The sequence below is a fragment of the Acinonyx jubatus genome, chromosome D1 (assembly GCF_027475565.1).
Source record: "Acinonyx jubatus isolate Ajub_Pintada_27869175 chromosome D1, VMU_Ajub_asm_v1.0, whole genome shotgun sequence".
Lineage (NCBI taxonomy): Eukaryota > Metazoa > Chordata > Mammalia > Carnivora > Felidae > Acinonyx > Acinonyx jubatus.
Window position 1 is genome coordinate 323,846 of NC_069390.1, and position 11,031 is coordinate 334,876.

An 11,031-nucleotide genomic window follows, 5' to 3' on the forward strand; every position below is an offset into this window, starting at 1 on the left:
GAGGGAGGGAAGGAAGGAAGAAGGAAGGAAGGAAGGAGGGAAAGGAGGAAGGAGGGAGGGAGGGAAGGAAGGAAGGAGGGAGGGAAGGAGGGAGGGAGGGAAGGAAGGAAGGAGGAAGGAAGGAAGGAAGAAGGAAGGAAGGAAGGAGGGAGGGAAGGAAGGAAGGAAGGAGGAAGGAAGGAAGGAAGAAGGAAGGAGGGAGGGAGGGAAGGAAGGAAGGAAGGAAGAAGGAGGGAGGGAGGGAAGGAAGGAAGAAGGAAGGAACGAAGGAAGGAGGGAGGGAGGGAAGGAAGGAAGGAAGGAAGAAGGAGGGAGGGAGGGAAGGAAGGAAGAAGGAAGGAAGGAAGGAAGAAGGAAGGAAGGAGGAAGGAAGGAAGGAGGGAAGGAAGGAAGGAAGGAAGAAGGAAGGAAGGAAGGAAGGAGGGAGGGAAGGAAGGAAGGAGGAAGGAAGGAAGGAGGGAAGGAAGGAAGGAAGAAGGAAGGAAGGAAGGAAAGAAGGAAGGAAGGAAGAAGGAAGGAAGGAAGAAGGAGGGAGGGAGGGAAGGAAGGAAGGAAGAAGGAAGGAGGGAGGGAGGGAAGGAGGGAGGGAAGGAAGGAAGAAGGAAGGAAGGAAGACAGAAGGAGGGAGGGAAGGAAGGAAGACGGAAGGAGGGAGGGAAGGAAGGAAGGAAGGAGGAAGGAAGAAGGAAGGAGGGAGGGAGGGAAGGAAGGAAGAAGGAAGGAAGGAAGAAGGAAGGAAGGAAGAAGGAGGGAGGGAGGGAGGGAAGGAAGGAGGAAGGAAGGAAGGAAGGAAGAAGGAAGGAGGGAGGGAAGGAAGGAAGGAGGGAGGGAGGGAAGGAAGGAAGGAGGAAGGAAGGAAGGAAGGAAGAAGGAAGGAGGGAGGGAGGGAAGGAAGGAAGGAGGAAGGAGGAAGGAAGGGGGAGGGAGGGAGGGAGAACTACAGACAAATACTCGTAGGAGCCAAATGAAAATCCTCAATCAAAATATAGTCAAATCAAATGTTATATAAAAAGAAGAATACACCACAACCAAGTGGCATTTATCATGAAAATGCAAGGTTGGTTCATCAGTTGAAGACGTATCACTATCATTTGTCATGTTAATCATCTAAAGGAAAAAGATCACACATCGTATCAGTTGGTGCAGAAAGAACATTTGACCAAACCCAGCACCCACTCATGAGAAGACTTCCCTCAAAGGGCGCCTGGGAGGCTCAGTGGGTTCAGCATCCAACTCTTGATTTCGGCTCAAGTTGTGATCTCAGGGTTTGTGAGATCAAATCCCGAGTCAGGCTCTGCACTGACAGTGGAACCTGCTTGGGATTCTCTCTCTCTTCTCTCTCTGCCCCTCCCCTGGCTTGTGTGCTTTCTTAAAACCAACAAACAAACCTTCCAGCAAAAAAAAAGGGGTAGCCGGGAACTTCCTCAACCAGATAAGGGGCATCTACAAAAACAGACAGCAGCTTACATCACATTTAATGGTGAAACACTAGATGTTCTCCCTGAAACTAGGAATAAGACAGAGAAACCTACTCTTAGGAGTCTCATTCAACACCATACCGGAAGTCATAACCACTCTAAGGAAAGTGTAATAAATGTACACATATGGGGGGAAAAAAAGAAAGAAAACTGTCCCAAATAACCTGTAAGAAAAACTTGTAGAACAAATATGTAAGTTTGATGAGGTCGTGGGATGGAAGATTGCAACAGAAAAATCAAACTTAGAAACCATAAATTTAGAAAATACTATCTACGGTAGTTCCAAAAAAGCCCCATAAATACTCAGGTACACTCCACAGAAAACATGCACTGGGTCTGTGTGTTAAAAAATACAAAGTTTTAAAGAAAGACATCTCTAAAGACTTAAATAAATGGAGAGACATACCATGTTCAGGGATTTAAAGATTTGACATAATAAAGACACCAGTTCTCTTTAAATGATGTGTGGATTAACTGCATTCCCCCAATCCCACAAGATTTGTTGATATAAGTAAGCTGATTCTTATATGCAAAGATGGAAAAACTAGAATAGTTTAAAGAATTTTGAAAAAGAATAAAGGTATGAGCATTACGTTACCTGATTTTTTTTTAATCTTTGTTTACTTTTGAGAGAGAGAGAGAGACAGCATGAGCAGGGGAGGGACGGAGAGAGAGAGACACACAGAATGAGCCTGACGCAGGGCTTGAACCCACGAACCGTGGGATCATGACTTGAGCTGAAGTTGGACGCTTAACCGACTGAGCCAGCCCCTACGTTACCTGATTTCAAAACTGACTCAAGTTGTGGCAGTGGAGCCAGTATGGTGTCAGTTGGTGAAGGATAAATATGTAGATCATGGAACAGAATCCAGAGCCCAGAATAGAACCAGACAAATAAGGGTAATTGATTTTTTTACAAAGGTAGAAAGGCAATTCACTAGAGAAAGGGTAGTTTTTCAACAAATAGTGTTGGGACAACTGGAAATATATATGCAAAAAAAAATGAATCGTGGTCTTAATTGCATAACTTATGCAAAGATTAACTCAAAATCAGTCATAGATCTGTATATAAAAATATAAAATTTTTGAATAAAAACAGGGGCACCTGGCTGGTTCAGTCAGGAATATGTGACTCTTGATTTCAGGGTTGTAAGTTCAAGCCCCACGTTGGGTACAGAGACTATATAAACAAACAAACAAACAAACTTTATCTTATTTCTATTTTGGAGAGAGAGAGAAAGAGCATGAACAGGGGAGGAGCCGACGGAGGGAGGGAGAGAACCCCATGCAGGCTCCACACCCAGCACGGGGCCCCACACAGGGTTCCATCCCGCGACCCTGAGATCATGACCTAAGCCGAAATCAAGGGGCGGACGCTTAGCCGACTGAGCCACCCAGGTGCCAATAAACTTTATTTATTTTTTTTTTTCAACGTTTATTTATTTTTGGGACAGAGAGAGACAGAGCATGAACGGGGGAGGGGCAGAGAGAGAGGGAGACACAGAATCGGAAACAGGCTCCAGGCTCTGAGCCATCAGCCCAGAGTCTGACGCGGGGCTCGAACTCCCGGACCGCGAGATCGTGACCTGGCTGAAGTCGGACGCTTAACCGACTGCACCACCCAGGCGCCCCAAAACTTTTTTTAAAAAGGAAGGAAATCGTACTCACCTGAAGTTAGGCCAAGAGTTGGTACATAGGACATCAAAAGCCAAATCTGTAATAGGACATACGTCTCCTGGTCCACCGAGGGGCGTGCCACGTGCCCCCTGTACCTGCGTGGCCCCCGGAGTGCAGCCGTGTCGCTGCCAACCTGTGACCAGCCTCCACCAACCCCCGAAGCCCCTAGCCACCACCCAAACACCCACCACCCCACAGCCACCACTCTGTGCGCCTCGCAGAGACGGGCCCAGATCTGGGGAGCAAACCCTGCCCGTCGGCACAGAATCGGTGAGGTGTTCTGTGAGGGTCAGGTGGGAGGCATTTTCGACTCGGGGCCAATGTGCCGCCATCCACAAAAGCAGCCTGTTCCATATGTGAACTCAGGGGCCCAGCTGCATTCCCATCTGTGACTGCCTTTTAAGCCCCCGGCCGTGTTGCAGGGTGAGGGTAACTCATTTGGGGCATGAGAAAACCAGAACGCCAGAAGAGAGCAGGGCCGTGGATGCCGAGGAAGAGGCTGGTCCACCGAGAGAGGACAGGAAGGAAGTCATTGACAAATTGGAGTTTATCTAAATTAAAAATGTTCACTCTGCAAAAGGCACCATTCAGACAGCAAGAAGGAAAGTGACGGAGCAGGAGACAGATGCCAAGTCGCGCGTGTAGAAGGGCCCCCGCAGAGTGAGACCAGCCAGCTCAGTGATCTGACAAACGACCAGGCGCAGAATGGGCTCGAGATCTGAACAGACACTTCCACGAAGAAGCTACAGACACACAGATGCGCATGGATGCAGTGTGCGTGCGCGTGCAAGTCAACGCACAGAAACGTGCCGAACCTTGACAGCACGAGACAGCAGCACCCGCCTGTGGGCAAGGCTGACGGCATCCAACGCTGGCGGGGCGAGGAGGGCAGGTGGCGGGCACACAGCGAGGCCGCCACGCTGGCAGGCAGTCCGGCCGCCGCCTCCAAAGCACAGCACGCACCTGCTCGTGAGTACTGACCCCACTGGTTTGAAAACGTACGTCCACACAGCCTGCATGCCAGCGCTCCCTGCTGCGCTCCTGACACCTGCAGGCAGACACTCTTGGATAAACACTGGAAAGTCACAGAACGGGACGGAATCCAGCGATAGGTGATGAGACGAGCTATCCCACGGCGAGCTTTAGTGGAGGCAAACTGAAAACAGCAGAATGAACGTAACCCATCCAACATTCTGAGGTGTTTGCATCTCATTGTGCGTAGACTTGAGCCCAGAGAAACGTGGCCTCCGAGGCGCTCGTGGCGAGCCGTGGGGGCTGCACGCACACGCCCGCCCCCGGCCTCCCTGTGGGCCACACTCCCTGCCCCTGTGCCTGGAACCCCGTTGCCCCTGCTGTGGCCGCTGCAGGGAAGAGGGTGCTGGCCAGACATGCCTGGCCCCCAGCTCAGGGCACCAGCCCGGCCGGCTCTCTGTGAGGAGGGGTGTCCTCTGCCCCTGCCACCCCAGGCTCTTCCCAGCGCGTGTCCAGCCAGGGCTCGGGAGGGCTGTGCACACAGCGGAGCCACTGCACGGAGAGGAGGCCCCTGTCAGGCACTCAACCCCCACCCGGTGGGGACGAGGCTCCGACTGTCGGCGGGCCTGGGGCCTTCTCAGGCTTCTTCATTCCAGGCCCGTCACAGCACATTCTAGACAGAGTGCCCCCAAAGCTGAAGAAACATGTGGCGAGTAGAAGCGTCCCAGAGGCACTGGCCTTGTGGGGGGAGGGGGGGGTGCAGAGCTCTGTGCAGCCGGCAAGGCTTTGGTGACTTCTCCCGGGGGGCCCAGGGGCACACTCGGGGCTGAGCAGGGCCGTGGGGAGCGTGTCCGCCTGGTTCCACGGGGCCCTGGCGCAGGGAGATTTCTGACCCCCGGCCGGTCCCGAACACCTACGGCCCTCCCTCCAGGAGGAGGGGCAGATGTGCACCACCCAGATGGGATTTACACCGCCCAGTGGGTCCTTCAGTGTCTCGGTGACGGGTGCGGCCACCCCAGGAGACCTAGTCCCTGAGCCGCTCGCCGCCCTTGGCCCGAGGGAGGCCCGCGCTCGGCCCCACCCCCCAGACAAGCCAGGCCACGCGCAGGGCCTCTAGGGTGGGGGCCGGAAGCTAAGACCCACCCTGGGGAAGCCCAGGGCCCCCCTGCAGGAGGCGGCAGTGCACGGATGGCCAGGCCAGCCTGGAGTGTGGACAGGCCCTTGGCCTGTGCTGCCACCAGCCTGGGGTCATGTTGCCACTGAGCGTGAGGCAGCATCCGTTGCCCCCCAGGTTTGCGGTCATGCTGGCCAGGCCCTCACGACCCTGAGCAGCCTGTCCGTCCTCGCAAGTGCACCCACACGGGGGGGCCGCGGGGGCTGCGGGTAGAAGGGGGTTCCTAGCCCATGCTGAGACCTCAGTGGGTCCTGCTCAGGCTGTTCTTCCCACGCCTGCTGGCCCCACAGACCCCCTTCTCGCTCACCCCGAAGCTCTGGAATGTGTACATCCCGGACGGTGAGCACATGCTTATGGCCACGGCCCACACTGTCCTCAACGTGCACAGAAGTGAGTGAGCCTGTGGAGGCGGTGGGCAGGGGCCTCGGAGGGAGGGCTGGGCGTGCAGGTTGGGCAGGGGACACTGCCCTGAGGACCAGCGGGCAGGGGGCCTTCCCCCCCCTCACCCCCCGCTGCTGTGGCACTGCCCAAGACGCTCCTGGGCACAGCCGGACCCCCAGCAGCTGCCCCTGGGAGGCCCCTGGGGCAGCAGGGTGGGGCCCCTTTTGGCCTGACTCCCAGACGCTTCTTAGGACACCCCTGGAGTCTCTGGAGTTTCTGCAGGACACGCTGGCCCAGACCTAGGCCCTGGAGGACGACGTGATGCTGAGGCACCTCATGGCCCAGCCTCCAAGGGCCAAGTATGAGCCACCCCACCAGATGGGCCTCCCTCCAGTCTCCATCCGTCTCCTCTCCTGCTCTGGGATTGGGAGCCAGCCAGGGCTGGGCATCCGGGCACTCACTGCAGGGGCTGGGGGTCAGCTGCCTGGAGGGCTATTGTGAGTCAGGCCAAGGTGGCCGCGCAGGGAGCCACGAGGGTACCCTGGTGCCCCACCCTGCTCAGGACAGACAGCTGGAGAAACTAACCCCCCTCTCCCCCCATCTCTTGAGCAAAACTCGAGCTCCCCATGATGCCCCTGGGCCTGGAACAAGTGTCCCTGGCACCCAGGCCTCCCCTAGCCTCTCCTAGCTTCGAGACGCTCCCCAGCCCAGCCACCGAATATGAGCAACCCGGACCCCCTCTCGGCCAGGCCAACCTCAAGGCCTTGGAGCAGCTGCAGGAGGGAACCTCCACGGAGCCCGCGGCCGCACACCTGTCTCCGGATCTGGCCTGTCTGCTGCACCCCCACCCCCACCGCACCCAGAACCCTCTCTGGCCCGCCTGCTGCCAGAAGTCCCTCTCAAAGCTCCCAGTGAACCAGAAACTAGAACTCAGAGCTACAACACTGGGTCCCCTTCCCTTCAGCACCTGCCAGGGCCACCCCAGGGGCCACACTACACACCCGGCCCTGGAACCCCACCGGGACCCCAGTGACAGGGTCTGGCCAGCCCACCACACATGAAGCTGGAGCGCCCCGTCCACCTGTGCTGCCCCGTGGCCTGCAGCTGATGCCCCTCTCTGGGTAGAGACTGGCATGGCCAGCACAGAGGCAGGGCAGCGCCCCGCCACTGCCCCAAGGCTGCCAACGTTCCTGCAACCCTCTGACCTCTGCGCCCACAGAGAAGCTATATGCACGAGGGCCTCTGGAGGAGACGGTGATGAGTGTGGTGGCCCCGAGGCTCTGGGGGAGGAGCAGAGGCAACACAACCACCCCCCCCGGCCCCCCCGGACAACCAAAATGAAGACTGATGGGACCAAGCCCCCCGTGGCCCTGGCCGGTCCTGGATTCTGGCCCAAAGCCGGCGGGCCCTGTCAGAGCGGTAAGTGGCTGTCAGGGGCCTGGGTATGGCCCACAGATCCACATAGGTGACCTAAGGCAGCTCTGAGAGCAGCAGGGGTGGGCGGGTCGGCCCCACCCTCACCCACACAGGGCAGCAGGCTCCGCCAGACCCCAGGTCCTAGCAGTCAGTCACCTGGCACCAACAGGGCAGAGGCTGAGGCCAGGGAGACGTGCTGGGGTCCTGCGCCGAAAAGGTCAGACAAGAAGAGCCGGCAGGTGCGGACCTGGCAGGCCGAGACCCTCCGTCGTCTGCTGTCCTCAGCACCTGCCTCTCAGGGTCCCCAAACTCAGGAAATGTGACGCCCCCTGGAGTCAGCAGAAGAGGCTCCAAGGTGGCAGACTCCAGCACCCCTGCCCCCGTCTGGTCACTAACGGGGGCCTCCCTCTCCAGGGGAAGACACACACCCTTGGCTTCAATCCCCCCTGTGCTGTTTCAAGTTCAGTGAGGTGTTTTTGTGGTAAAACACAGAGCCAGCCTGCAACCACAGCGCCCAGGGCTCTCGGCAAGAAGCGCCAGATGCCCCGAACAGAGACCGGCGGCTCGGCCCCGGCCGCAGGACCAGCCCCTGCCACGCGGCCCTGCACAGGGGTCGCCCGGCACGCAAAGCTGAGGTTCCCCTGTGCCTCCCAACCTCGGCCAGACGCCAGGGTCAAGACCATCAAATAATTTACTGCAACTCAGCCTGTGCCCAGCGGGCCAGGACGGGGCCGGGAGGAGAGTAACAGCGGGGTGCCGGTGGCGTCAGTTCACGACAGTCCGTGCAAAGCGTCCTGGGAGGTCTGCGGTCACTCTGTCCAGAGAGCCCGGGGCTGGCCGGACTCCGGGAGTGCTTCCTTCCTTCCTTCCCCTCCTCCGTCCTCCGTCCGCACCTCCTCCCGGCATCTGGCACCTCCGGACCCCGTGCCTGTGCTCGTGGGGCACAGAGGGCCAGCGGGCCGCCAGGGTGGACGCGGAGGGGACGTCAGGAGAGCAGGCACTTGCAGCTCATGCAGCCGGGGCCGCCCTCGTCGGGCGGGCTCAGCTTCCGCACCTTGTGTTGCCGGATCTCTCGGACCAGCGTGTAGAAGGCGTCCTCCACCCCCTAGGAGGAAGGGGCCGGCTCAGAGGGGGACTCAGCAGGGGAGGAAACCCAGAGACCCCTGCCTCGAGCTCATGCAGACTTCCAGCCCCCTGCCCGCCTCCTCCCCACCCCTACCCCGACAGGCAGGAAGCCCCAGGGCTGCCCACCGGGCGGCCTGATCCCCAGGGGCTCCCCCACAGGGCGGCCCCAAGGTCTGGCTCCGAGCTCGAACACCCCGTGTCCCATTCCTGTCTGACCTACCACCCTCATCCCCCGTAGCCTGCTAAGGGGTCAGGGCCAACAAGGGCCCATGGGGATCTCTGGGGGCAGAGGGGCCAGGGCCCCAGGGTCACCGCTCCGGCCTGGCTCAGGGCAGCTCTCTCCAGGGACCTCCACCTCCCCCTGGAGCTGTGTCAGCCCAGACCCTGGGCCCTGGCCGCCCTCACTGCCCTGCCATCCGGGGAGACTTACAGCACTAGGGGCCGCTGGGTCACGGGGGTCCCGGAGCTGGAGCCAGAGCCAGAGCGGCTGCCCTGTGTTGGGGGAGAGGGGGCAATAAAGCACTGCTCCCTGGCAGGGTTGGGGCGGGGCGGGGGGGGGTCCCTGGCTGGCGGTGGGGGTGGGGAGCCGGCTCACCTGGCGAGTCTTGGCCGACGTCTCGATGTACGGGATGCCGTAGCTGCGGGCAAGGTCCTGCGCCTGCCGGGACTCCACGGTGCGCGCGGCCAGGTCACACTTGTTCCCCACCAACACCATGGGCACGTCATCGGAGTCCTTCACTCGCTTGATTTGCTCCCTGCAAGGAAGGAGGTGTGATCCAGTCACGGGCTGCAGGCATAGCTGCATCCAGGACCTTGAGAGCAAAAAGAGAGAAACACGGAGAGAGAGAAAGGGACAAAAAAAGGGAAAGAGGGAACAGGGAGGGCCCCTGGGGGCCGGCAAGCAGCTCACCTGTACTGGTGGATGTCCTCAAAGGACTTGGTATTGTTGATGGCAAACACACAGAGGAAGCCTTCTCCAGTGCGCATGTACTGGTCCCGCATGGCGCTATACTCCTCCTGGCCCGCCGTGTCCAAAATGTCCAGTAGGCACGTCTCGCCATCAATAACCACTTGCTTCCGATAGGAGTCCTGCAGAGGACAGCGCTTAGGGACCACCCCACCTCTCCTAGGAGGAGCTGAGCAAAGCAGCAGCCCCTCCCAGGGCCCCACCCATGCCCCGCCTCTAGGCATTGGGAGGGAGGGAGGCAGACAGAAGAGGAGCCCACATCAGGATGGAGGGCTGGGAACAGGGGCAGCACGGCTCACCTCGATGGTGGGGTCATACTCGTCCACGAAGTGGTTCTGGATGAGCTGGATGGTCAGGGCACTCTTCCCCACACCTCCAGCGCCCACCACCACGAGCTTATATTCCGTCATCGTTCCTCAGGGGATCGCGGCACACGGCACCCACCGGGGTGGTCTCCTGTCCCACCTGCCCAGGAAGCCGCGTTCAGCCAGAGCAGGCCTGTTGAGCTCCCTGGGCTGGCCCGTCCCACCCTCTGGCCCCAGACAACCAGGTGACAGGGGTGGCAGCCAGAATGGAGGCCCAGCCGCCCACCTGTGGCACCTCCAGCCCAGGGGTGGGAGATGGGCCCCGCCTCCAGCTGCAGGTAATGGCTGTCAGAGAGGCAGGGAGCTGGCCCCCCAAAGGCAGGGCTGACAGCTGAGAGCATCTCCCAACCACGCACCCGAATTAGAAGTTGCTGGGTAGGCAGAAAGCCTGAACCGGAGGCCCTGCAGGCGGCGGTTCCCAGTTCCCCTCCCTGCGAAAACAGGTCTTGCCACCGTGGAGCGCCCAGCAGCGTGCCCAGGCAGGCCAGTGCCCGCCTACAACCCGCTCCGGGCCCCACGGAGCGTGTTGCTGCATTTGACAAGTATTTACTGAGCGCCTACTGTATGCCAGCTGCTGCTCCGGGCGCACGGTGACAGGCAGACAAGAACCCCCTGCCCTCTGTGGGCTCTGCCCGCACTGCAAGGAGACCGGCACACGTTAAAATAACGGGAAAACCCCGGTATCCTGTTGCCGTACGAACTTTGGAGAAAAGAAGGCAGATGAGGCAGCCGGGTGGGGGTGGGGGTGGGAGGTGGGGGGAGGGTTCCCGATACGCAGCTGACTGAGAGGAACAGACCCAAACGACGTGTGCAGCGGGCGCACAGGTGACAAAGAACGAAGGCCAGGGCCAAGGCCTCCGGCTGGGGTGCCCCAGCCTGTGCGGTTTCACGAGCGGACGCCCTTGCGCGGACAGCGGGCAGTGATTTCCTGCACCCCGGCTCGCCGGCTGCGCGTGATGGCCGCCTGGTGCCGGAGCACTCGGGGGGCAGCCTCGCGACCGGAGGGCGGGCGACCCCGCGACGGCCGCGGCCCCGCGCAGGGCAGGGCCGGGGACGCGGACGCACAGCGCCCCCCGCCGCCGCCCGCGGCTCACCTGCGCCCCCGCGCGCCCCGCCGCCGCCAGCCGCCCGCCCGGCCGCCCCGCAGCCCCGGCCGCCGCCCGCCGCCCGCCCCCGCCGCACTCACCGCTCACTGGCACGACTGCCCCCGGGGCCGGGGCCGGGGCCGGGGCGGGGGCGGGGAAGGGGGCCGGGGCCGGGGCGCGCGGGTCGCCCGGCGCATGGGCTCCGTCCGCGGAGGGTGCGGCTCGGGCTGCGGGCGGCGGGGCGCGCGGGCGGCGGACACTCGGCCGGGCCGGCGCACGCCCCGCCCCGCGCCCCGTCCGTCAGCCCGGCGCGGCTTGCCATTGGCTGTCTGCGCCGGGCCCCGCCCCGCCCCGCCCCGCCCCGCTCCGGTTGGCCGGCCGGCCCGCCTGT

The 11,031-nt window shown here is 60.8% G+C and overlaps 1 protein-coding gene across 3 annotated transcripts; it reads right to left on the bottom strand.

The window, feature by feature from the left end:
• Positions 1-7,771: 7,771 nt before the first annotated feature.
• HRAS (HRas proto-oncogene, GTPase) lies at positions 7,772-10,877 on the bottom strand. 3 transcript variants are annotated; one of them, XM_053202711.1, is made up of 6 exons: positions 10,742-10,877; positions 9,490-9,655; positions 9,134-9,312; positions 8,819-8,978; positions 8,654-8,715; positions 7,772-8,203 (listed from the first exon to the last, which is right to left on the bottom strand). In XM_053202711.1, the coding sequence occupies exons 2-6, from the start codon at positions 9,598-9,600 to the stop codon at positions 8,140-8,142; spliced, it is 576 nt and encodes a 191-aa protein (XP_053058686.1). In that variant the 5' UTR covers positions 9,601-9,655; positions 10,742-10,877; the 3' UTR covers positions 7,772-8,139. The 3 variants fall into 3 exon arrangements, with proteins under 3 accessions (XP_053058686.1, XP_026907169.1, XP_053058687.1); XM_027051368.2 differs by lacking the exon at positions 10,742-10,877 and adding an exon at positions 10,353-10,602; XM_053202712.1 differs by lacking the exon at positions 8,654-8,715.
• Positions 10,878-11,031: the final 154 nt, after the last annotated feature.